General features: G+C 47.5%; 1 protein-coding gene across 3 annotated transcripts in view; it reads left to right on the plus strand.

Moving 5' to 3' along the window:
• The window catches only part of MBD5 (methyl-CpG binding domain protein 5), a 110,975-nt gene extending 85,900 nt beyond the window's left edge, over positions 1 to 25,075 (plus strand). For all 3 annotated transcript variants that reach the window (XM_066323188.1, XM_066323187.1, XM_066323189.1), the window contains 7 exons: positions 1,134 to 3,242; positions 9,647 to 10,648; positions 11,806 to 12,032; positions 13,949 to 15,115; positions 19,755 to 19,828; positions 22,258 to 22,333; positions 24,417 to 25,075. In XM_066323188.1, coding sequence (XP_066179285.1) covers positions 1,134 to 3,242; positions 9,647 to 10,648; positions 11,806 to 12,032; positions 13,949 to 15,115; positions 19,755 to 19,828; positions 22,258 to 22,333; positions 24,417 to 24,488 — 4,727 coding nt within the window. In that variant the 3' untranslated portion in view covers positions 24,489 to 25,075. The remainder of the gene's footprint in view (positions 1 to 1,133; positions 3,243 to 9,646; positions 10,649 to 11,805; positions 12,033 to 13,948; positions 15,116 to 19,754; positions 19,829 to 22,257; positions 22,334 to 24,416) is intronic.
• Positions 25,076 to 27,011: the final 1,936 nt, after the last annotated feature.

Raw genomic sequence — 27,011 nt, forward strand, 5'->3', positions numbered from 1 at the left:
TGTTTTCAGAAAATTAGCAGACTGAAAGAGGTAATTGATATATTTATGTGCTCTTTTTCTGGTGGTCAGAATTCTGTGCATAAGCAAAGAAGAAAATTCCCCAATCAATCCCCTTGTAAGCAAAATTTTTGCTCATTTATATGTGACCATTTGCTTATTTCCAGAACTCAAGGTGAGGCCTCTCATAATAATTTTATTTTGCAGTTCAGCCTTCAGTTTTCTGCCCTAAACGAGACTTTGGTTGCATTTTGGGACATGGGAAATGTTTGTTTCTCTCACTTTGGAGCAAATAGGATGAAGGCAGGGCTGTCAGTGCCATCTGACCAAGCTGAAGGAAAGATGAGCAGAGGAATTTCAGAGCACCTCTGAGTTCATTTGAGCACAGAATTTTTGACTCCTAATTCCAGTTGAGTTTTGCACATCCAGAGGCTGCATGCCAAGCGCTCCGAGCTGAATTGCGAATTCCCAGAGCAGCAAAACTGGCAGCAAGTCCCCCAGACTTGGAGCTGCCTGTGCTTCTAGTCTGGAAGTAAAACATTGGAAAAAACATCCTTTTTTAAACAAAGATGGAAAGTGGCCTTGTGTTTGTTGGAAGGTGTAGCCTCAAAAGTGGGATTTACAGGGAATTCTTCCATGGTGTGCAAATATCCCCAAGGCTTTTATCCTGAAAACAAACAGAGAGCATTCAGGATCCCTGAGCAGGGACAGCATTTGGGACAGGACCTTTCTTTTCTGTGGGAAAGGAATCTCGATGCTGGATGAGCTTTGTTCCTCCTGTCCTCAATAGATGGTGCCAGAGGCTCCTTTTCCTGCCACAGCCATCCCGCTCCTCCTGCCAGAGGAGGGATGCAGGAGATGCAGGAGGCTGGAGGAGGTGGCTGGAAAAGGCAGAAGGGAAGGAAAAAGGTTTAAAATGGTCCATAAATCTATGGGATATGGAATTACAGCTGTGTAGTTGGGAACAGGCACCGTTCCAGCAGCCCCTCGGTGATTGAGGGGTTTCTTTCTGCTGAAGCAAAAGCGTAGCCAAAGGCTCCCCTGAGCTTTTGGGAATGTTTTCCCCCTCAGCAGCTTTGCCCTGAAACGTGGGACGCCGGATTTCCGAGCAGTAACTTGTGTGTTTCCCATCCCAGGTGCAACGCCGGTAGTTCCCACTCGAGCAGCAACTCCAAGGTCGATGAGGAATAAATCACATGAAGGAATTACAAATTCTGTGATGCCGGAATGTAAGACTCCTTTCAAGTTGATGATGGGGGCATCTAATGCCATGGGTAGGCTTTATGTGCAAGAAATGGCTGGAAGCCAGCAAGCAGAGCTCCATCCTGCCTATCCCAGGCAGAGATTGGGGAGCAATGAACTGGGGCAGAAGTCTCCGTACCGCGGCAGTCACGGGGGAATGCCCAGCCCGGCGTCCTCGGGGTCACAGATCTACGGGGACGGCTCCATCTCCCCCAGGACTGACCCCCTCGGCAGCCCCGACGTCTTCACCAGGAACAATCCCAGTTTCCACGGAGCGCCCAACTCCAGTCCTATCCACATGACCAGGACGCCTCTGTCCCCACCGTCGGTCATGCTCCACGGCTCTCCCATACAGTCATCCTGTGCAATGGCTGCAAGGACTAATATACCTCTTTCCCCCACCCTGACCACCAAGAGCCCGGTCATGAAAAAACCCCTGTGTAACTTTTCGGCCGGTATGGAAATACCACGAGCAATGTTCCACCATAAACCCCCTCAAGGCCCTCCCCCACCTCCTCCACCTCCTTCTTGTGCTCTTCAGAAAAAGCCATTAACATCCGAGAAGGATCCTCTTGGCATCCTGGACCCCATTCCCAGCAAACCGGTGAACCAGAACCCCGTGATCATGAACCCCACCACTTTCCACTCGAGTGTCCACTCTCAGGTACCCGTGATGAATGTAAGCATGCCCCCCGCCGTGGTGCCCCTGCCCAGCAACCTGCCCCTGCCCACCGTCAAACCCGCCCACATGAACCATGGCGCTCACGTCCAAAGGGTTCAGCACTCGGCTTCCACGTCCCTGTCGCCGTCGCCGGTGACGTCCCCCGTTCACATGATGGCGCCCGGCATGGCCAGGATCGAGGCTTCTCCCCAAAGATCCCGTTCTTCTTCCACCTCGTCCGATCACGGCAACTTCCTGCTGCCTCCCGTAGGGCCGCAGTCGTCCTGCGGCGGGATCAAAGTCCCTCCCAGGTCCCCGAGGTCAACCATAGGCTCGCCGAGGCCGTCCATGCCATCCAGCCCTTCCACCAAGCACGATGGACTTAATCAATACAAGGACATCCCCAACCCGTTAATTGCTGGAATGAGTAATGTATTAAATCCTCCCAACAATGCAGTTTTTCCCGCTGCGTCGGCTGGAAGCGGTTCCTTGAAGAGTCAGCCCGGTTTGCTGGGAATGCCTTTAAACCAGATCTTGAACCAGCACAACGCTGCCTCTTTTCCAGCGAGCAGTTTACTCTCAGCAGCAGCCAAAGCACAGCTAGCAAATCAAAATAAACTTGCTGGTAACAACAATAACAGCAGTAGCAATTCTGGACCTGTTGCCAGCGGCGGCAGCACCGAAGGACACAGCACTTTAAATCCCATGTTCCCTCCTGCTGCCAACGTGCTCCTCCCCACCACGGAGGGCCAGAGCGGCCGGGCAGCACTGAGAGATAAACTGATGTCTCAGCAAAAGGATCCTCTGAGGAAAAGGAAGCAGCCGACCACCACGGTGCTGAGCTTGCTGAGGCAGTCTCAGCTGGACAGCTCTGGGGTTCCCAAAGCCGGGTCTGATTTGATAAGAAAGCCAAGTCAAAGCTCCTTCCCCATCAGCTCCATGTCGCAGCTCCTGCAGTCCATGAGTTGTCAGAGCTCCCACGGCAGCAGCAATAGTTCCTCGGGCTGCGGGAGCTCCAGCGGCGCCCTGCCCTGCCCCGGCGCCCAGCTGCACCTGGCAGAGCCCTCGGTGGCCCCGCTGGCCCCGGGGCTGCCCCTGCGTGGGGAGGGGCTGCCCTGCCCCAACCCCAGCCCCACCTTCGGCCCCGGCCCGGCCCCCTCCAACCACCTGGCCGGGCTCCTGAACCAGATGCAGGCGGGCGGGAGCTGCGGGATGCTCCCCCAGGCTGGGATGGCCTTGGGGAACTCCTTACATCCCAACCCAGGCCAGGCCAGGCTCCAGGCACCCAACGTCATCCCCAACAGCATCGGCAGCAGCTGTAATCAAAGCAGCCCTGAAGCAGGTAGGTGACTTCCCGAGGGGATTCCGTCCTTAGAATTCCCTGATGGTTGGGTTTGAGTGTTCTTTGTTGAACTTGGGTTTGTCCTGAAAGCCACCTAGTCAAAAATAAAACAGAAAGGAATAATAAAAAAAAAAAAAAAAAAAAAAATAAAACAGTGGTAAACTAAAATATATCTCCCTTTTTCTGGACAAAACCATCCTGGCCTGCTTCCTGTGACAACTCTGCTGACTTCCACACACTCTCCAGGAATAAAATCCATTCGCTTCTGGACGTTCCCACACCTCTTTTGTCACTTCTCCAAATCAATCGGAGGGTTTTTGCAGCCTGCCCCTGCTCCAGGACCAAAAGGTTGTGGCTTACCTGGCAGTGCATGTCCAGGTGATCCAGGAGTTCTTTCCTGCGGGAATTACAGAGGTGGTGTCAGAGATCGGAGCAGATCCTGGAAGTGCCAAAATGTACAAAACCACCTTTTTCAGGGCCAGCAGGAGACAATGCCAAGCCTGTGTTTGCTTTTATTGAGGTAATTTTACTAAGGTGGTGATTAAATGGTTGAATAAACAATTGGAGGAGTGTAGGGAGAGATTTCCTGGTTTGTTCATAAGGGAAGATTTGGAGAGGAAATGGGTTTGCTGCTGTTTTCATCTCGGGGTAGTGTAAAGAGAGAAAGGAATCAGCTCAAAAATGTGAATTTAATTGACTATTACTGATTGAACAAAGTATTAGAAGATGGTAGTGGTGTAAGTTCCTCAAGTGGAATGAAAACCCAGGTCTCACCAAAGTGTTCAAGTGGCCTCTCATTAACCCAAGCAAGAACCTGCTCTGCATCCCTCAGCTTCCTCCTCTGAAATGGAATGGAATTGTAGAAAAGCTGAATTACAGTCAAATAATGTTCTGCCATCACTCTGGTCATGGTTCCTGGTGACTTTTACAGGTTTCTCCCCACCCCTGGCATTAAAAAGTTTCATTTTTTTCTTGCCTGCAGTGGTCACAACCAGCAGCTCTCAATCTTTGCTTGGCTCTTTTGCCTTGTCATGCTGTCACAGGGGGCATTTCCTGAGGCAGCTCCCGAGACTTTGCACTCTCTTTGCATGGAACAAAGGTCTGGGATTGCCTTGGGAATTCACTTCCCTGTCCCCCTGAGCACAGGACACAATCCCGGGGTCAGGAACCCCTTGGTTCCCACCTTGGCCAGGGGTTTCCACCACTCCCAAAGGCTCCCGTGGTGTTCCTGTGTTAAATTCCACTCAGCTCCAAGCTGAATTTGCCCCTCAAAAATACAAATGAAACAGAACAAATGAGTCAAAGCCCTGAAGAAAGGTCCCAAGCATGAAAAGCCAGGAGCAGAAATAGGGACATAACCCCACCTGGGGACTCCCCCTGACATTCCCACTCTCTGGGAGTGGCTGAGAGGATTGGAGCCATCGAATTACAAAGCCTCAAGTGACACTTTTTGTCCTTCTCAAAAAGATAGAAGGTAATTAATTCCCTGCAGGCAAAGGCTGGAAAGTTGGGAAATGTCCCATTCTCTGCTGCTGCATGTTCATTTAGTTTGGGGCTCGTAGGATAAAGAGCCTGCATTGAATTATTTCTTGAATATCCGTGGTAAAGCCTGAAGAAGGTTTTCTTCTTTAAAGTGAAGTCTCAGGTTGTGTTACCTTTGTGTTATTTCCTAAAATTCTCCATAAACCTTCACTGAGCCTCTTGCCTGAGCAGCACAGGGCCGGGAAGATCCAGAGAGAGGAATTCTGTCGGATTTCCAGGAGGATGGGAATGTTCCTTCCGAGAAACTCGCATGAAATGTTGAGTGTTTGGGGTTAATGATAATTTTTTTTTTGAAATAAAAGTGAGTTGCCAGCCTGCATCCAGCTCGGTAACAAAAACTAGGAAGAGGAATTTTAGGATTTCTCCTCTGTTAGTTTTGGGGATGGTGCTGTACGCTGAATTTTCAAGAGCAGTTCAGCTGAGGAAGATGTCTGAAGGAACCTCTCATCTTCATATTTCAGTTTGTGGCTTGTTTTTTCCCTTTGTTTTGAAGTATTTTAATTGCTAAATCTGTTTTCTGTGTCTGTGCCAGCAGTTCAGAGCAGCTACTCCTCAGAAATAGCTCCTGAGAGAAAAAAATCCTGTGAATCCCCACAATTAGCTGGTTATTGCCTAAGCTTTTAATTATAATTTAACCACATGGACCAAGTTCTGTTATTCCAGCTCTTGTTTTCCTCTTCCACAGATAATATCTTTAGTTCCCAGGTAATTTTCAGGGTGTGTGTGTGTGGTGGAATTTGTTCTTTTTGTAGGCTGGAACTGCATCACTGGGCGATGGATGTGATTGTAGGGTTTTATTTATTTACCTTTTCCTTGCTGTTAACACGTGGTTCACGGGGTAGAAAACTTGTGTTTGAGTGTTGAACATTAACACTCAAATCCTGCTGAGAAAGCAACATCCATAAATAATGGGATGGATGGACATGAGTGAAAATATTTGGGAATAAAAGCTCTGTACAGCTGATAAAGGAAATAAAGGGAACCTCAATAACCAGAGCAAATAAAGATGATCAATGGTCTCAAATATTAACATTATAAAATAGGAGAAACTCTGGGTCTAGGAGTTAAGAAGTGACAAAAAAATTTGGCAGATTTGGAAAAAAAAGAAGAAAAAAGGCTGTAATTCCTTCCCTGAATGGGAATTTTTCTTGGTGAAATGGACAGAAGAGAAACAGTAAAATCGAATTAAACAGGGAGGAGCAGAACACCAATCTCTGAGGATGAGGAGAGGAATTTGTTTCCATACAGCCAAGAAAATTGGGAATTGAACTTGGCATTGGGAAACAAAACCCCCAAAAGAAGGGGCTTAGGGGGTTTTGATTAAATCATCTCAAGGCAAAACACAAATTAAACCAAACAAATCTGGATTTGCTTCCCAAAATTACTTGATATATCCTCGAATTACAAAATCAGAACAACTTTTGGACTCCTGGATCAGAAGAGTATCTGACAATTTTTTGGGACTTCTTGTGTCTGAGGAATAAAGTCTCTTACTAAACTGGAATCACCCCTGCACAGGATGGCAAAAGCCTCTTTTTGCTCCTAATTGTAAAGCAAATTTAAATAATAATTTAAACTCCATTGATTTGGTGTTCATAGAAACATCCTGAGAAACTTTTCCCTTCTTGGGAGAGATGATAAGGAATCACTGTTCCCTAAATTTCCAGCTTCTTTTTCCCATTCTTATTTCTAAATCAAAACTTATTTTCCCTTCTTATTATTTTGGGGAGAGGAAAGTGATTTTTTTTCTTTTTTCTTTTTTTTTTTTTTTTTTCTTTTTTTTTTTTTTTTTTCTCTTTAGGTAAGAACTCAGAAGAATAAGGAGAATTCAATTCTTTGGAAGATTTGTCCAAATGCTTGGGCACAGCTTTGGGTTTTCTGGCGTTGTTTTAACTCTTAAAACTTGAATTTGCCAACAATTGACAGTCTTCCAGTTAACCAGGCCCTAACCTGCCATGCAACTTTTTAGGATTTTTATATTGATAAAAATCAGGGAACTTGTAAAAAAGAATAACAAATTAATGTAGAAAGATGAGCCTTATTAACGATAATATTACGCAGAAAAACTGAATTAATTCTGTGGAATTTCCCACACATTTTTATCTCTTACCATCTGAAAATGGAACCAGTGGGCAGCTCCAGCCCTTGCTAGAGGGAGGAGTGGGGATTATTGAAGACAATAATGCTTTTTATTGAATTTTTTAGCTTCCCAAATTGGCAGTTGAGTGTTTTCCTTCATTTGCAATGCATCTGCCACAGCTGCGAGTGGGGAGAGCAAGTGAGAAAATCCCGAATTTCCTGCTCCTGCTCTCGTGTGCTGTTGTCTTGACAGTTTTCTACTCAAACACTGCTCTGCTTTCTGCTGACAGCTGAGCACATCACAACACATCCCTCCGAGTCATTTCCAACCCAGCAGTGCTGGGAAAATGCAGAAATCACAGGGGATGGGCGGGGGCAAGAGCCAAGACTGAGATTCGGACAGGCAGTAAAGTCTAAAACTTTAAAAAAAGCCTAATTTTAATTACATTTTAAAAAGCTTAATTTTAATTAATTTTTAAAAGCCTAATTTTGTGGGCTTCTGTTGTCCTATAAATACTTCTGGGCCTTTTGCCAAAATTTTAGGGGCCGAGATTGCAGCTTTGTTGTAAATGAGGAAGTCCCTGTGATCATGGAGCGTGGTGCCCAGGAGTTGTGGGCAGGCAGGTGAATATTTCCCAGCAGAGCACATTCCGTGGCCGTGGAGGGCTGCCCACAAGGGCAGCTGAGGATTTTCACTGGTTCTGATGGGGATATTTCATTTATTGGCCCATTTTTGGTGATTTCTGGGCTGTGGATCTCCATAAGGAGAACAGGTGACAGCAGTTTGTGCTGAGCTGCTGAATTATGGTTTCTTTGGAATTGGAAGCAGTGTAAGAAAGGAGATATCAGATAAAGATAAATGTTTTCTCATCCAGAAAGAAAAGGGGAGAATATAATTGCCAAAATGTCTAACTCCTGGTTCCAGGTGTGCAGGTAAGGGATGGATTAGGGATTTACAGCAAGAACTCATTGTCTGGGATCTTTAAGGCCTCTGAGGTTGTGTTTTCCATCAGCAATTTCACTGGGAAGTGAAAGCTCTGGAAATCACTAATTGGACTATCTCCCCACTGATGCAAACTCGGAGGTTTTATCTCTAATTTGTGATTAACTCCAATTTCCCCCGGGTGTGGCAGCAGCTCTGCAGGACCTCGGGCGTGGCTGGGTGACCCCGCCGTGGCTGAGGTGTCACAACCCCTTTGAGCTGTCGTAGTAATTAAAATATCTGAGTGATCTTGGGAGCTTTCACACCCTCCTGATCTCGGGGTCAGCTCTCTGCACTCACACGGGGCTCTTGGAGAGGATCCTGCAGATTCCTTCTGCCTGAGCTGCAGCAGGAGAGGGTGGAGAGGTGAGAGTTGAGTGAGGAGTCCCTTGAATGACCAAGGAGAAAACAAGGACATTCCAACAAGGGTTTCCAAAACTTGAAAGGTTCAGAATTAGAAAAGAAGCCAAGAAAATATCCAGTCGAGAGCAAAGCTGGCTGTGGTTTGAAGGGATATGCAGGGAGAGATTATTTACAAGGGCTGGAGGGACAGGACACAGGGAATGGATCCCACTGCCAGAGGGCTGGAATGGATGGGAGATTGGGAATTGGGAATTCCTGCCTGGGCTGGAATTCCCAGATTTGCTGGGGCTGCCCCTGGATCCCTGGCAGTCTCCAAGGCCAGGATGGAGCACCCTGGGACAGTGGAAGGTGTCCCTGCCTGTGGCAGGGGGTGGCACTGGAAGTGCTTTAAGGTCCCTTCCCACCCAAACCATGGTGGGATTCTCTAAAAAGCAAAAACTGAGAATGTGGAATTTATACCATAGAATTTACACCATTTATTTGTGCTCAGTTCTAAAAATGTTTCAGGTGTTAATGGACAATGAGCAAGTTCTGCATTTTCACTTTTCTCAGTGCTTCATACACCTGTTTTAGGGACTATTTTTTCCCCACAAAATCCAGCCTTGTGTTTTTGAGATTATTTAAATACTGGGATGGGTAATGGAGAGTTTCTCACAGGGAAAAGAGTTGTAAAATAGCACTTGAAATATTCTTCTCTAATTAACACATGCTAAGTGCAATCCTTTTGGAAAATGCATCTATGGTTAGAAAGAACTATTCTGATCTATTAATGATGAATATCTTCCACTCTGATTTCTTTCTTTGAAGTGAACCTTCTCGAACACAAACTGATTCCATAATACCTATTTATTTTATTGTCTTTGCTTAAGAACACCCATCAAGCAATGCTTTAAAGAAAGGAACACAGCTAAAATCCACAAGAAAATGAACCTGCTCTGAAAAGAAAGTAGAATTAAAAATGCTCATAAATAACATCAGTAATAATTTTTAAAATGTCTATTCTGTTCGCTGCCAAAACATTTCTTTGACCCTCTAAGAGAACTAATCTGCTTTTTCTGCATTCTGGATGTTTCTTCTTTTGACTGCATGGCAAAGAGTTCACTTCTCTCAACAGGTGGCCAAAGAGCCTTTGGCAGAGTCTGTGGCTGCAGGAGCTGGGTTTGCCCTGGGTTTTTATGGCTTTTAGTCTGATTCCTTCATCTTTTTTTCATTCTGATCATTAAGGACTGTTGTTTACTGAGCTCACACATGCCTGGGTTCCCTGGATTTGTTTTGTGTCCCTGTTCTGTGCAGAGCTGAGTGACACTGACTGTGAGCTCAGAACTGCGCCCCTGGGCAGCACAGAACCTGAAATGCATGGAAAATAAAACTCAAGGCATCAGCAGCCTTGATGATATGATTAATATTCCTGTTAATAGTCCTGCTTTTCCCATTGCAGGGGGATTGGGCCCGTCGTCATCGATAGCCATCGCCGGCACCGGCCAAGCCGCCATCACCAAGACCACGTCAGTGCTCCAGGACGGTGTCATTGTCACCACAGCAGCGGGGACCCCTCTGCAGCAGGGCCAGCTGCCCATGGGCAGTGAGTTCCCCTTCTCTGGCCACGAACACTCGCTCCACTTCCCGCAGAACAGCTCCTCCAACAACAATCTGCCACATGCCCTGAATCAAAACCTCCTCAACTCCCTGCCTCTCTCTCTGCCGGTGAATCAGCAACATCTCCTCAACCAGAACCTCTTGAACATCCTCCAGCCTTCAGCAGGAGAAGGCAAGTCTGAGGTGAACCTCAACCCTTTGGGTTTCCTGAACCCCAACGTCAATGCTGCTTTAGCGTTCCTCTCGGGCGACGTGGACGGGCAGGTTCTGCAGCCCGTGCACTTCCAGCTGCTGGCAGCGCTGCTCCAGAACCAGGCTCAGGCCGCTGCCATGCTCCCCGTGCCATCCTTCAACGTCACCATCTCCGACCTGCTGCAGCAGCAGCAGCAGCAGCAGCACAACGCTCCCGCTCCCTCGGTCACGCAGCTGCCGCCGCCCCCCGAGCCCCTGCCCGACAGCAGCAGGGTGGAGACCCTCCTGTCCAACCCCATTCCCGGCTTCACTGACCCCGCTGCCAACCCTCTGCTGCTCCCCGCCGCCTCCGGAGCCTCGGCGCTGATGGCGCTCAACCCGCAGCTGGTGGGGGGAGTGCTGAGCTCTGCGGGACACCCCGAGGCGGCCATCGCCACCACGTCCTCGCAGGCCACCACCACCACCACCACCACCACGTCGTCGGCCGTGGCCGCGCTGTCGGTGTCGGCGCTGGGCCCCGGGGCCACGGCCGTGGTGTCCATGGCCGAGACGCTGCTCAACATCTCCGGCGGCGCCGCGGGGCCGCCCAAGGTCAGCAACAGCTCCGTGGTGCCGCAGCTGCTCAACCCGCTCCTGGGCACAGGCCTGCTTGGTAAGGGCAGATCCCCGGGGTTGGTGTTGTTGGGGAGAATTGCAGGTTCCGGGTTTATCTCGCTTTTTTTTTCCTTCGCCTCGTTTTGGTCCTCTTGCGTTCATCGAGGAAACGTTAATCGTTCTTGTAAGAGGCCTGAATGGCGCTCTGCTTTCGTTCCTTAATGTTTTAATATTGGTCTTGGGAGTTATTAATTCTGCCAGCTAGGCTTACTAAATCCACCTGAGAACGGTGTGTGAGGAGTTGGGTTTATTTCGTTGCTCAGGAGCATCCCTGGGTCAGCTGGGAGTGCCTGTGGCAGCACAGAGTTAGTGGGAGTAGCTGTGCGGGAGATGTTAAAGCCAACATCCCGAAACAAGTGATGAAAAACCCCTTAAATACAGAGTTTTTCCCTCCTGGGTGATGATTTTGTGGTTATTTTTACCAAAAACATGTAATAGAGTAGGTGCTTCTCTGTTTGGAATCTACTCCTGGTGGGAATTAAATAATAATTAAATACTGCTTCACCTCGACCTAAATGGCTACAGTGAACTCAACCCACTTGGCATTTTCCATACAAAACACATCTAAAACAGTGACTTCTCAAATGGAAATTTTGAGGAAAACACAATATTTTAATTTTTAAAAAGAAACAAAGCTAGAAAATGGATGTATTTTAAGCTTTATTATTTCATAAATTCATGTATGACAGTGCATTTGGTTTTTTTTAGAGATAAAACATTAATTCAAAGTGAAATTTTCATGTAATAGAAAACATGAATTCAACTTTCACTCTAGAATGTAAAAAAAATGACTTGTGTGACGTGGCTGAGCCAAAAAGCTTTTTCTCCTTCACAGCCCCTGAAAAACTCACTTTGTTTGGGGTTTAAATGGTTCTCTCTCTCTCTCTCTCCCATCCTCATCCCCCTCACCACCCCAGCACTGTTTCAGTGAGATTCCAAAGCCTGGAATTCCACAGCAGCTCCTCCTGCCATCCCTGGCTGTCAGGAGAGGTGACACCAAAGTCCCACCAGTGGAGAAACAAAGAGCAGGAGAGCCCCATCCCTGGAGGGTGGAGGGGAGCAGGGTTGTTTTCCAGAGGTTTTCGTGGCAGTCAGTGAAATTGGAGCTCGGGGAATTGCTGATTGAGTGGGGTTTGCCTGTGCCTTGCCTTGCAGGGGAAATGTCATCTCTGAACACTACTCTGAACAACCATCAGCTCAGCCATCTCCAGTCGCTCCTCAACAACAATCAGATGTTTCCTGCAAATCAACAGCAGCAGCAGCAGCAGCAGCAGCACCTTCTCCAGGGCTACCAGAACGTGCAGGGCTTTCAAGGCCAGCCCCAAATCCCTGGCCCAGCCACCAACCCAAACCCCATGGCGTGTCTGTTCCAGAATTTCCAGGTAGAAAACAGAATTAAATCAATGTTCAAGTGAGCGTGCAGCTCTCAGGAGGTAAAATTCCATCCTCCAGAGTTTGGGTTTCTCTGCTGATTAAAACTATACGATTTATATAATTCTGTGTATACTGTATACAATATATTCTTTCAGTAGCTGATGGATTTTGCAAATCAGGAACATTTGTTACTGAAATTTTATCCCTTTCTCCTTTAGAATTGGGTTTAGTTGCTTTGGAAAGAGTTATGCTGCATGTATTGGAAAAAAGTTCCTCTGTGTGCTGACAATCACTGCAGAATTTTAACAAAACTCTTTTCCATCACACAAAAATGATCCTGAATTTTTATTTAGCCCGTTCTGATAATTCAGCAGTGAGAAATAAATGCTGATAGCACTTTGCAGTAATTAGAAACTTGATTAGGTTGTTATAAGTGACTGTGTGCAGCAGTCCTCTTGTATTCCCACTGAAATGGGATGGAGGAGCTGTGATGGGGATTGTGCAGCCTGGAAAAACAGGGATTGGAGTGAATAAACACTGACAAACTGAGCACAAATGAGACTTCCCTGCTCTCCACATAACACAATTATTCCTGATGCAGTTTAGGTGCCAACGGAGCAAAACCAGGTGACAAACCCAGGGTGCAGACAGGGATTTGTTGTTCCTCAGTACTGCTGCAGAAGTGCAGAGCTGAGGAGGGGAATGCAGAGGGGACAGGCAGTGCTCTCACCCTTCCAGGAGGGAAAAGGAGCTGTGGAGAAGTTTCCCTGGAAAATCTCAGTTCTCTGCCTGTTCCCTCCCTTGTAGAATTTTGGTCTCTCCCTGTATGTTTTTTTGTGCCACATTCCCAGTTTTATAAATAGTCGCAGTAAGGAGTTAAAAGGCTTTTTGGAATATTTTCCCTGTGGTTTTTATGGTTTTTGTTGGAGTGCTCTCGTTGACGTTGTATGGAGGTGACAAGGAGCAGGAGCAGCTCAGGTGGTTGAATCTGGAGGTGCCAGTTTGCCGTGGCAGGGCCTGGCTTGGAGCACAGGGATGTGGGATATTGGGATATTGAGGATTGGAATCCATGGGAAAGGCACACAGCAAAGGGGAAAATAGCAAAGTGGAGCAATTCCAAAAGCACAGAGATGGCATTCAGGAATTCGTGGAGGGGCACATAAGGACAGAGGCAATGTTGGGGTCTGGGAAGGAAAGAAAGGGAACAGTCAAGAGCAGAACTCAGAGATTGTGGAGTTGAGGTCTCTCCTCCTCTGGAGATGTAGAGACCCCACCTGGATGTGATCCTGTGCTCCAGCAGGAGGCTGGATTAGCTCAGCTCAGCTGGAGAAGACAGGGCTCCCTCGTGGCCACTTCCAGTGTCTGGAGGGTGCAGGGAGGCTGCAGAGGGACTGGAGGGACAGGACAAGGAGGGATTGGGTGAAGGATGGGCTCAAACTGAAAGAGAGGACATTTAGGTGGGATATTGGGAAGGAATTCCTGGCTGAGAGGGTGGGGAGGCCCTGCAATGGATTTCCCAGAGAAGCTGTGGCTGTCCCTGGATCCCTGGGAGTGTCCAAGGCCAGGCTGGATTGGGCTTGGACAATGGGACAATGAAAGGTGTCCCTGCCCATGGCAGGGGTGAGCTTTGAGGTCCCTTCCCACCCAAACCATCCTGTGTCTCTGTATCAGGAATACTGACCTCGGAGAAGTTGTTTAGGACTTGAGAGGAAACAGGAGCCTGCTGATGAAAAGTCTGAGACAGTCGTTCTGTCTTCCTCTAAATCAGGCTTTTAATTCCCTCTCTACCTTGTTCAGCCTGAAAATTCGTACCCGGTGTGTACCAAAACAGAAATGTGCTGTGATGAATAACCCCAGAGTTTATCTGCTGAAATCCACCTTGAGTTAGAACAGCAACTCCCACCCTCTCCTCTCCTTTCCCCAGGTGAGGATGCAGGAAGACGCCGCCGTCCTCAACAAAAGGATGATCACCCAGATGGGAATGGCGCCGCTTCCCGAGAGCTCCAACCCTCTCCTCCCTCCCTTCCAGGAGCCCCCGTGTGAGCTGCAGCAGAGACCTGACGCAGCGCTGGGCCCGCAGGCCAAGGACAACGCCGCGGCCGCCGGCGCGGGCGACGCCTCGGTGGACGCCATCTACAAGGCGGTGGTGGACGCCGCCAGCAAGGGCGTGCCGGTGGTGATCACCACGGCCGGCTCCAGCTCGGCGCAGCCGAGCCCCATCCCCGCCCTGAGTGCCATGAGTGCCTTCACAGCCTCCATCGGGGACCCCCTGAACCTGTCCGGCGCCGTCCTCCACGAGGGCCGGGGCCGCTCCGCCCGCGGCGCGCGGGGCCCCAAGGGCCCGGAGCACGGCAAGGGCCCCGCCGAGGGCGACGCCTACGACTATTACAAGGCCTGCAGCACGCCCAAAAAGCAGTGGGAAGGGGAGCAGAGCCCCGTGGGGGACGTCAACAGGTGGAAATGCGAGGAGTTCCTGGAGCACCCCGCCCACGCCCGCGGCAGCCCGTGCCACGAGAGGCCCAACAACGTGTCGGCGCTGCCGCTGCTGCCGGGGGAGCAGCACCAGGCCCTGCTGGCCCAGCGGAACTGTCAGAGCGAGAAGGCGCTGGAGGAGAATTTCAGGTATAACAATTACAAAAGAACTATGATGAGTTTCAAGGAAAGGCTGGAGAACACTGTGGAACGATGTGCACACATCAACGGGAACCGCCCGCAGCCCAACAGGGCCTTCGGGGAGTTGCTCAACGCTTCCAAACAAGACCTGATCCTGGAAGAGCAATCCCCCAGCTCCTCCAATAGCTTGGAGAGCTCCTTAGTGAAAGACTACATCCATTACAATGGAGATTTTAATGCCAAAAGCATTAACGGGTGCGTGCCCAGCCCCTCGGATGCTAAGAGCATCAGCAGCGAGGAGGAGCTGCGGAACCCCGAGTCGCCCTCGTCCCACGAGCTCATCCACTACAGGCCCAGGACGTTTAACGTGGGCGACTTGGTCTGGGGCCAGATCAAAGGACTCACTTCCTGGCCTGGCAAACTGGGCAGAGAGGAAGAGGTTCACAATTCATGCCAACAGAACGCTGAGGAGGGGAAGGTATATTTATATCTCTGTGCACATCTCTCTCTTTCTCTCTCTCTCTCTCTCCCCTCACTGGCACGCAAATCAAAATTCTTTATTTTGTCTCTTGTTTTCACAGCACAAGTGGCTTTTTTTTTTCATAGCTGTAGCTTGTAGAGCTGAATTTCCCCTGAATTTCCCATGAATTTCCGATGAATTTCCCATGAATATCCCATGAATTTCTCCTGAATTTCCTGTGAATTTCCCATGAATTTCTCCTGAATTTCCTGTGAATTTCCCATGAATTTCCATTAATTTCCCGTGAATTTCCCATGAATTTCCCGTGAATTCCCTGCCAGGGCCATCAGACAGTTTAGATTTGGGCTTTGCTAAATGCTCTTTTGGTGTTAACAAAGTGGTTCTCACTTACGAGGTGTGTTCAGACAAATCCCTGGCTGTGTCCAAAGCGTCTGATACAGAAATACCTGGAAGTTTTGAAACTGCAAAAAAAGGAGAAGTGGCCTAATCAGATGGAGGAATGTTTAATGAGTGAAATCTTGCTGATTGACACACACTTCTCCCAGGAAATGCACACACATTTCCAGCTCTAAAAGAGGTTTGGATCATCATTTAGTAATAAGGAAAGTGTTTCAGTTTGCTCTTTCATGCTAAAATTCTTTTTTTTTGTGTGTGTGTCAACAAATCCTGTGCTTGTTGGGGAATATACAGGAAATGCAGTTAGCAAGGAGTTAATGGTTATTTTATTATGGAAAATATTCACAAATCTGGTCTCCACTGCTTGTATAACATTTTATCTTTGTAGTTCTTAGAAAAGGCTTCACATCTTCCACCTATAAATATTTTCGAGTGCCATTTTACAAAATGCTAATTTAAAAAATGCACGAGCAGAGAGGGGAGATTTAAGTAAATTGGGGTTTGTCAGCGACACAAAGAAATCAAATCACTTAAAACTGAGGAGAGTGAGTTGGACCAAAGGGTTCCTTTCCCCAAAATTCTGCCAAGAGCAGAGGAGAGAAGGGACAAGAAGCTCATCCCATCCCAGCCCTGCCATGGGCAGGGTGACCTTCTACTGTCCCAGGCTGCTCCAAACCCTGTCCAGCCTGGCCTGGGACACTTCCAGGGATCCAGGGACAGCCACAGCTCCTCTGGGAACCTGCCAGTCCCTCCCCAGTGGAGCTGAGAGTCCTGGAGGCTGTTTAGTCACGGTGGTTTCACCCCTAGAGCAGGAGAAGTTAATCTCCCTTGGCAGGTGGGAGTGCTGAATATCCCAGAGCTTTCCATGGTTTAATCCAGCCCAGATCCCAAAGCAGGCCAGTGTTTCAGAGCTCATCCCTCAGGAAGCTCAGATCCCTGAGTTACAAGTCAGGTGAGGAAGTGGAGGCACAGGAGAAGATCAGAAACTTTTAGGGATGAAACAAAAGTGGAAGAATTCCCTGTTCAATATCCTTGTGTGAGTCAGGAACAGCATTCCCATTCCCAGGGTGCTTGTATGGATTAACTGTGTGTCTGAATCTCTGTGAATGTGTAATAGAATTGAAGGGTTTCTTTTTTAGATTTATTTTCTTTTTAGATTTATTTAGGTTTATTTACTTTTACTTCTGTCAAGAGGGGGATTTCCTTACCTGCATTCCTGAGCAGTTCCATGTTTCCTCCCTGATCTGTGGCTAGCAGAATGTGATTTGGGTTTGTGCTGGGGTTTCTGTGCCTTGTATGGGAATTGTGGGGTGTTAAACCCATTTTCCTGGATACTGAAGCACAAAATCTGGGGAAGCAGATCCTTGGAATGCTCACAGCAAAGTGGAGACCAGCCCAAGTTCTCCATGAGGAATTCCCACATCATGGATCACCTCTGGCATCAGATCACCTTCAATTCATCTTTTTTAATTTAAAAATGAAAGAGATGGTTTTTAATTCCTTCATCAAGAAGTGCAGAGTGAACTTTGGCCATTCCAAAGGGCAGGAGTTGAGGGTGGAAGGTGGGATACACAGGGGAAAAACCCACCCCAAACCAGAAGAAATCACCTGGAAATCCACAAAGAAACACCCGTGAAAACCACAAAGAAATAACCTTGAAAACCAGATGTTCTTCAGGAATCCTGCACCGTGGTGGGAGTGACCACCTGCAGCACTTGGGAAAATTCCTTTTTCTCTGGAGCTTCCCAAAAACATCTTTTAAATCTCTGTGTGACCAAATGTGACCCTCCTGAGGTGTATGAATTTGCTGTTGGGCTTTGTACCTTCTCTGGTTCTTTTGATTGTTTGATATTTGATTTTTGTTTCCATTTAAAAGAGTTTGGGCATTCAGGTGTGGAATGGAATAATGGATCTGTGTGGAGGATGCAGACAGGAGAAGGAGGAATATTGCACTTCCTTTCCTTGGTTGGTGTCTGCTGCAAATGAGAGGAGCCCAAGGAAGTGCAGTAGGAATTTTTGGGGAGAAAAGGAACAAGCCTGAGTCTAATCCCAAACCAGAGGAGTTGTAGCTCATTAAGCAATTAATTTAATTATTACCCACCTTGGTTATTATTCATCACCTAAACAGGACCAGAGCAATCAAAGGTTTTGTGGGAGCTTTTCATGGTGAATTTTAACAGGGCAAATCCTGCTCCCAGTGTGAATTTCCTGGGATTAAACTGGGCTGGATAAACTGGGCTGGTTAAACTGGGCTGGTTAAACTGAGCTGGATAAACTGCTGGTTAAACTGCTGGTTAAACTGGGCTGGATAAACTGGGCTGATTGAACTGAGCTGGTTAAACTGAGCTGATTACACTGGGCTGGTTAAACTGGGCTGGTTAAACTGGGCTGGTTAAACTGAGCTGGTTAAACTGGGCTAGATAAACTGCTGGTTAAACTGGGCTGGTTAAACTGGGCTGGTTAAACTGGGCTGGTTAAACTGGGCTGATTGAACTGGGCTGGTTAAACTGAGCTGGTTAAACTGGGCTGGTTAAACTGAGCTGATTGAACTGGGCTTTTCTGGTTCTGCAGGTAAATCAGGGAGGATTCCTCTCATCTGTGTGTGTGATTTGGTGTTCCCTGGCCTGGTGTTGATACTGATTGTTAATTACTATTAATTATTAATTGTTATTTCTGTTGGAGTTGCTTTCCATACCCTGTTTTGTAGCAATTTGATGCTTCTCCCCAAAAAAACCCAAATGGTTTTTTTTGTTTAACCATCACGAAATGCCAATAATGAAGATTTTTTTGTTACTTTAAGAGGTCCTTTGTTTCCCAAACATGATAATAGTCCTTCAGAACTTTATTTCCACTGAACTTTGCAATTTCTCTCTTGGCAGTTTGTTCCTTAGATACACATTTCCATCGTGGATAGGGATAATTCCTTTTTTCTCATGTTTGTCCTTAGAAAAGTTCCCCAGCTTCTCAGTTTCTTCTGAATTTGTATTCTTCCAAAACCCCGTGAAGGGAGGGGTTATTGGAAGTATTTCCATCAAAAGTGGGCAGCTTTTAAGGGAAAAACGCTACAATTTGTGGCATAATTGAATTTATTTCATGAAAACTGAAATCTCAGCTCCCCAAGTGCAGATTTCTCCATTAGTGACTCCTGGAAGTGCCTGGAGGAGCACATTCCAAATTTCCTTAGCACAGGTGTGACTTCAAGGCTCTGAAATTTGCTCTAAATGTGTAATTTTGGGCTTTATTTTGAGAGATTTTGGCAACTGCTCACTCATTACCTCTGCCTTGCCATGTCCACACATCAGATCTGTGGTGAATATAAATTATTTAATATTTGGAAGGCTGAATTTGGAGGGAATTTGCGTTCCCACTTCATTTCCAGGTTGGGCATAGGCACACTCTCAATTAATTTGTGTTTCTGTAAAATGTCAAGTCAGATGTAGCAAAGAAACAGGAATGGAACCATTTCTTTTCTTCAGGTTTATGTGTTCTAAAAATCTGATTTTGTTGTTTCTACCAGCTGGAATGACTGAGCCAGATCAAAATAATAAGAGTGAAGTGGCTTCGTGTTTTGAGATGCAAATGATGAAATTATGGAGATTATGTTATCATTAATTTTCTGCTCTTGTTGATAACACTGGGACTCACTGGTGCCCACACAGTGGTTGAAATGGTTTAAATTTAAAATATTCAAGATTTAAATTCAAGATTTTTAATTCTCTTGAGCACGTGCCCAAATTCAGCCCTGATCACTAAAGAAAAAATCTAAAATATCATTAAAAGAACTGATTTTAATACAAATAAAATGAAGACTCCTGGACTGAGAAAGCAAATAAGGATTTCCTGCTGGAATGGGAATGAATTTGGCCGTGCCATGAGTTGAAAAGAGACTTGGAATTCCAGGAACTGGAGGTGATGGAAACACTGGTGTAAAAATGGAGAATTCCAGGTGTTCATTCCAGATGTAAAATCCCTGTGAGTGCAAAGTGTAAAATCCCTGGAAACTTCACCAGCACTGCCCAGAAAGGGCTTTAAAAGATTTTTTTTCTCAATTTTATTGTCACAAACGTCTCGGATTTGGTTTTCTGTTGCTGCCGGTGAGGAAATTCCAGGAATGGCTAAATGAGGGAGGGCTGGGGAGCTCCAGGTGTTCTTCCTGCCCTGCTGGAGAGGCATCCCAGTGCAGGAGAAGTTGGGATTTGGTGCTGTGGGTAACGAGGTTTGGTGTCCGTCCCTTCCCCAGGTGGAGCCGGAGAAGCTGAAGACACTAACGGAGGGGCTGGAGGCGTTCAGCCGCGCCAGGAAAAGGAACAGGAAGTGAGTCCATCCAATTCCCACCGAATTCCTGCCAGTCCCCTGCTCTGCTGCCCTTCTGGGGTGCTTCCTCAACAAATTCCTGCCATTCTCCTGCTCTGCTGCCCTTCTGGGGTGCTTTCCCACCAGATTCCAGCCATTTTCCTGCTCTGTTGCCCCTTTGGGGTCCTTCCTCACCAAATTCCTGCCATTCTCCTGCTCAGCTGCCCTTTTGGGGTGCTTCCCCACCCAATTCCAGCCATTTCCCTGCTCTGTTGCCCTTCTGGGGCAGCTCAGCCAAGCTGAGGGGTTCATCCCTTGGAATTCCTGCCGTTGGTTCTGGGATCTCATGTGTTTCGAGTGCATCTCCTCCTCTAAAATATCCCACTTCTGGAGGGATTCCCAAACTCCAGCAAAAACATCATTCCACCCAAATTCATCCATCCATCCAAATGTCTCCTGACCAAAGCACACTTTTTAACCAGACCTGACCTCCTGGCCTCTCAGCACAGGTTTATTCTGAGAAATTCCCTTTATTCCCACTGCTGAGAGGTGCTGCAGGATTTGTGGGGTTGGGCTGGCTGAGCTCTGGGTCACTCCTGTGTCAGCTGCTGGCTTTATCCAAGTTCACCTTTGGTGACAAATTCCAGCGTAGAAGAACTGTGGAACAGCAAATATTGGGATGTGAAACATCAAGATGGGCAAAAAAAGGAAAATTACTGAATTTTGAGGTTAAAAAAAAAAACCCTCTGGACATCTTTAAAAGGATGACAGAGTGGGAATTGAGCTGGGATTGGGTTTGGTCTGTGATTGTGCTTCTTTGCTGTCACAGCGAAAATGTATTCTTAAATCTGGGAGAATTTAAACTCAGCTCTGGACTACCACAGGCTGAAAGGGATTAAATAATTCCCTCTCTTCCCCTCCTTTTAAGGGGTGAGCTTCCCTTTTATTTCTGTGTCCCACGGGGCCAAAGAGAAGGAATTTTTATACCAGTGAGACAGTGCTGGTGGCTGCTTTCTCCAACATCATCCTCAAAATACCTGCCAGGATTTTAAGGGAACGCAGAAGGGCTTTTGGTGACTTCCCAGTTATTTATTCATGTCCCTGAGGTGAAATCAGTGACTCAGGGACAGCAGGAGCAGATTGAAGGTGGTTAAAGCTGCCATAAGCCACTGCTTTACAGCCCTTGCTGAGGTTTTTCTCCATGCTTCAGTTTATTTCCTAGTTCAGATCCTTTAGTGGACTTTCCTGGTTTCCCCATGTCCTGCTGTAGATTTTTGTGGCAAAGTTCCTGGGTTTCTTTCTGGTCTGTGATGTGCTGTTGGATTTTTATCCAATTTTTTTAAACATTCAGTGTTAAATGTAATTGCTGCACTCAGAGTCCCCATCAACAGGCTCAGAGTTGGTTCAGCAGAGCAGGATTGGTGTCCAAGTGATGGTCACATTCCAGAACTCCACAGATTCTTTATGTCTCAGTTCCAACTCAACCATCCTGTTCCTCCTGGAGCCACATCCCTGCCCTGCTCCCCAGGCCATGGCACAGCCCCCTCAGCTGATCCAGCTGTGCTCTCCTGGAGCCTTCCCAGCCCCTCCCTGATCCAGCTGTGCTCTCCTGATCCAGCTGTGCTCTCCTGGAGCCTTCCCAGCCCCTCCCTGATCCAGCTGTGCTCTCCTGCAGCTTCCCCTTCCCAGGACCTGGGCTGGCATTCCCAGATTTGCTGTGGCTGTCCCTGGCAGTGTCCCAGGCCAGGCTGGAGCAGCCTGGGACAGTGGGAGGTGTCCCTGCAGTGGCAGGGGTGACACTGGATGGGCTTTGAGCCCCTTCCAACCCATTGCAGGATTCTGGGATTTGAAAGAAAGGGTTTTTATGGGGAAAGGGGTTTTTATGGGGAAAGGGGTTTTTATGGGAGGTGTCTCTGTAAGGGACAGGCCTGGTGTCCCAGCAGGGGACAAGGTGCCCCCTTTCCTGTCTGTGCCATCACCTTCCCTCAGGACAGACATGGTTCTCATCCCCAAAGCAGGACCTGTCACCTTGTCCAGGTGGGGAAAGTCCTTGAGGAACGAACAGAGCCATGGAATTGTCACTGTGAAGTGAAAGGTGCCCCACGGCCTGGGGTCACTGTGGGCTGGGAGAAGGAAACCTCCACCCCAGCTCTCCCTCAGCCTGTGGGGTGCTGCCATTCCAGGGTAAAGCTGAATTATCTGAGATAATTCATCCAGTCAATTCAAAGTTTGAAGGATATTTTAACTTTCCTTCTGTAATCCCAACACAAACCTTTACTTTCCAGAATATTGTTACAGGGCTGATCTTCCTCCTCGTGCTCCCAGCCTGGGTCAGAACAGTCCCAGTGAATTCCTGTGTTTGTTGTTTGGTTGGTTTTGAGTTTTCTTCAGAATTTACTTCATTTTCTTGTCCTTGAGAATTACTGATGCCTTTCCTCTTTTCTCCCTAGAAGTGGAAAGCTAAATAACCATTTAGAAGCTGCTATACACGAGGCCATGAGTGAACTAGACAAAATGTCTGGGAATGTAAGTTCCTTTTCCTTGGGAATATTCTCCTTTTCCATGTTTTTTCTGCATGTGTCCATTGGAGGGAGGCTTGGCTTGGGTGGTTTTTTAACAAACTCTGGGGTTGTTTTCTGAAATAATGAGGAATTTTCAATATTTCCCCTGTTTAAAAAAAAAAAACCAAAAAAAAGTCTGATGGTTCTGAAAAATGGGAAAAGCTGGAGGATTTTAAGTGCACTGCAAATTTTATTACTTTAGAACTCATCCAGCCTGATAATACCTGGATGGGTTCCAGTCCTGCCCGTGTTCCATGGGTTCCTCTGGCCAATGACACAAAATCAGGTTCATTTGTTTCTCAGCTGGGGTAGCAAAGTGTTGAAACCACATTTGAAAGCATCTTTCTTTTGAGTGCAAAGCTCTTGGAGTTCAGTTTTTCCCCATGAGAAATGACAGATGCTGTCATGAAAGGTAAGTTAAAAAGAAAAAAAACCAACAAAGAATATTTTTAATATCACACCCAAGAGTTGTTTTTCCACACTAATTACAGTGTTGTTGTGGAACTCCAGCATCTTTCCAATCACAAGTTTTGTTTATAAAATATCCTCATTTTGATTTCTAAAACGTGGCTGTAATTTTACTGCAGCCCACCTGAAAATAAAAACCAAATCTATCACAGATCATGTAACCTCCCACATCTTCTATTTGGCCATTAATTATTCAAATTATTAATTATAAAGTGTTTGAACACAGGGGAAAAAATGGTTTTTTGCTGATATTCAGTGCTCAGGACTGAGGATGTGCAGGTTTGGAAGCAATGCTTTGGAGAGCTTCTGGAGTATAAAAATGAAATATATTTATAATTACTTATATATTTGAAGAACAGGAGGCTTAGAGCTGATTTCAGACCCAGCAAGAAATATTTTAAAAAGTTCTTCAGTACCTTTTAAGTAACAACCCAACCAAATCTTTCGTGGAAACCGAATTTCACAAAGTGAGATTGGAGCCTTGATTCCAAATAAGGTTTTTGTGTTTCCCTCCTTTGGAAGGACAAGGAAAGCAGGAGCTGATTGTTGGTGTGGAACAAATAAATGTGGGATGGGTGTTTGGGCTGGCCCATCTTGCTGCCACCTTTTCCCACCCATAAACCCAGGAATTATCAAAATCTGCCTGCTCTGGGCATGGGGAGCAGCAGGAAGTGGCTCAGGGGTTTGGATTTGCTGCTCTGCTTCTCCTGTCACCCAAACCCATGGACCTGCAGTGCCCTTTGTTTATGTGGGCACAGAATTTGGGATCAGGGCTGATTCCCACAAGGATCATCATTCCTGGGAACACTCCCAGGGACTCAGCAGCTCCTCGGGGTGACTCGCAGCTTGTGTGAGATGGGGAATGGGATCAGCAGCTCCAGGAGGGAGCAGAGGCAGGGGAGGAGGGAATGGCAGTGCTGGGAAGGAGCCCAGGGAGCTGCTGAGGGCTTGGTTCCTCTGCTGCAGCTGCAGCTGCTGCTGCCAGATGGTGGTGGCATTCCACAGCAGCTCAGCCTTCCTCCTCCTCCTCCTCCTCCTCCTCCTCCTCCTCCTCCTCCTCCTCCTCTCTCTCCTGCTGGTTCTCTCCCAGCAATGCCAAACCTTGGCTCCCAAATCCATCCAGCAGTAGCTGGGAACTGAACGTTTCCTTTTCAGCACCAAGAGTTTCCTGACCATCTCTCGTTCCTCACTCACAGCCCTGAGCTGGATTTCTCCAGTTTTCCCTGTGACCAGCGTTTTCTCACCATCTCCTTCCCACCTTTTATCGCTCTGGTCACTACAGGGGGTGAAAGTTTGTCACTGAATTTGCCATTGCTGCAGTTCGGGGGGTTTCAGTCCCCGATGATGTGGTTGTTTCCCAGCCAAATCTTTTATTGAAACTGAATTTTACAAAGTGAGGTTGGAGCTGCTGCCTCTCTCCAAGGTTCAGGGTGCACAGCTTATGGAATCAACCTTTTCCTGCCAGTTTCTCCGAGCTGTTTGAAGCCCCTTTATTGAGTGGAGCTGAGAAATGCTGAGAGCTGGTTCCTGCCAGCTCTGACCACTGTCCTGTGCTAACCTGTGAATATACTTATTTTTAGGTCCACCAAATCCCGCAGGGAGACAGACAAGTGAAGCCTCCAAAACTCAAGAGGAGGAAGATCTCTAGATAACATTGAATGTCTTTGTTACTGGTCCAGTCCTTATCACAGTGAACGTGCACATGAGTCTATCTGTAGGTATTGCTGCAGACGTGGGTCTGTCCATGGCAGGGCCCCACCAGGAGCACTGCTGCCACATTTGGGATGATTTAGGAGGGATAGAGGTTGCTGGAGAAGCCAATCAGAAATCTTGAAAGGTTGCAGTAACAATGTCAGATGATTACTGAGGTTTTTTTTTTTTTCTATAATACTAAAAATTGTGATTATAAGAAATAGTCCAAATGTTTCTGAGAAATTTTCATTGTGTATATAGATAATACAGAATTTCATGGTGATATCTGAACTGTAAATATTGTACAATATTGTCATGTACAAGCGTACCTAATGCACACTTTATCTTTTATTGTACAAAAAATAGTGTACAAAATTCTTTGGTTTCTATTGAGTACACATACAAGAGACTACCAGTGTAAAGTGATAAATAAAAATACAGCCTAAATGCTTTTATATGATAATGTAAAAGATGCTGTTTTTGTATTTAACAGCAGAGAGAAGGCATGATTATGTAATACCTTAATTATGACATCCACTTCACGCCACTGAGTGTGTTCATTGCTCTGTCTGTGTGGAATGAACCTTGCCTGGAGAAGTGCTGTACTCCAGTTCAGGCCTTTAGGAGAGCTCAGCCTGGCAGATTCCCGACTGGGGTGTGGGATCAACAGCTCCAATTAACAATTCAAAGGCTGCAACCCCCTCGGTTGCGTTTTTTAGTTACTTAGCTTTGAACTGTAGAGCGCTGTAGGTTTGATTAAAAAGGACAAAAAGAAAAAAAAAAAAATAAGAAGAGTAGAGGGACTATTTGAGTCAACCTGTTTCTGTAGAAGTTTCAGAGCCACCTGAGGAACTAAAGAGTCGATACCCCCCCCGTAACGTCGAGCCCCTCCAACCACCCCTTAGATTAATTAGCGTCAATTAGCTAACGTCGTTAATGAACACGGTGTTTCATTATGGAATGAGCAGAGGCCCTGCCTGCAGCAGTGACCAGCGTTGATTGCTGTTGGTTACCTTGGGTTTGGCAGTAGGAGAAAAGGGCAACACTCCACAGCCCCCGGGAAAAGCAATCCCGGGATCCGTCTCGCAGTATTGAGAACAGGAAAAAAAAAAAAAGAAAAAAATAAGTTAAGGGTGGCTTACAAAACTATTAGCAACAGTAATTTTTATCAGTATTATGTAACATATCAGATTTATTTTATTTAAGAAGAATTATTTATACCATTAACAGATTCTTATATATATTAATGTGGCTGAAATGCGCAGGTTAAATCTATTAACCAAATTATTTATGTTATATTAAGTGAGAAATGTGAAACATATGTAGAAAAAAAAAAGAAAGAAAAATTAATACACTACAGATTTAAAAGTCTAAAGCTATGAGCCATTATAAAATTAACGAACGGAAGTGTAGCACAACATTCTTTCCATTTGATTTCATTTTTCTTTTTTCACACGGCCGGTGGCGATGGTGAGAGAAGCCGTGGTGAGGCTTCCCCAGATAATTCCAGCTCACCATTCCCGGGCCGGGGTGGAGCTTTACCTCCCACCTCTGCCTCCGGGAGCACCGATACCTCAGATTTCCTTTTCCCCGAGTCCCGCCTGGGGCTCTGCTGTGCCTCAGCACTGGCAGGGATCAGCAGCCCGGGCAGCGGAGGGTCCCGGGGATCCCGAGGATCCTGGGCATCCCGGAGATCCTGAGCATCCCCAGCATCCCAGGGATCTCCGGCATCCCGGGCAGCCGAGCATCCCGAGCGTCCTGGGGGTCCCGGGGATCTCCAGCATCCCGGGGATCTCTGGCATCCCGGGGATCTCGGCATCCCGGGGATCTCCAGCATCCCGGGGATCTCCAGCATCCCGGGGATCTCCGGCATCCCGGGGGTCCCGAGGATCTCCAGCATCCTGAGGATCTCCGGCATCCCGGGGATCTCCGGCATCCCGGGGATCTCCAGCATCCCGGGGATCTCGGCATCCCGAGGATCTCCGGCATCCCAGGGATCTCCAGCATCCCGAGGATCTCCAGCATCCCGGGGATCTCGGCATCCCGGGGATCTCCGGCATCCCGGGGATCTCCGGCATCCCGGGGATCTCCGGCATCCCGGGGCTCGCGGTTCCCTCTCCTGCCCGGGCGCTGTGGCTCCGCTCGGGGCTGTCGGGCTCGCTGCTGTCGCTGTCCCCGGCACGGAGTCCCCTCCGCGGGCAGCTCCGTTTGTGTCCCCGCTGCCCCCGGAGCCTTTCCCGGGGGTCGCCCCGCTCCCGTTTTTCTCGTGGCCGTGTCCCGGTGGCCCCTGGGCTCTTCCCCGTCCCGATCCGTGCGCTGGATCCCTCATCCCTCGGGATTCCCTTTGCCTCCTCCCTCCGCTTCGTGTCCCAGAGCTGAGTTGGTGTCTCCTTTGGCCCTTTAGGTTTGTGCTCCCTCCCCGCTGGTTTACTTTACATCCCTAAGATTATGTAAAGTATTCTCGTGCACTTGATTTCCTCGGT

Source organism: Sylvia atricapilla, chromosome 7, assembly GCF_009819655.1.
Source record: "Sylvia atricapilla isolate bSylAtr1 chromosome 7, bSylAtr1.pri, whole genome shotgun sequence".
Lineage (NCBI taxonomy): Eukaryota > Metazoa > Chordata > Aves > Passeriformes > Sylviidae > Sylvia > Sylvia atricapilla.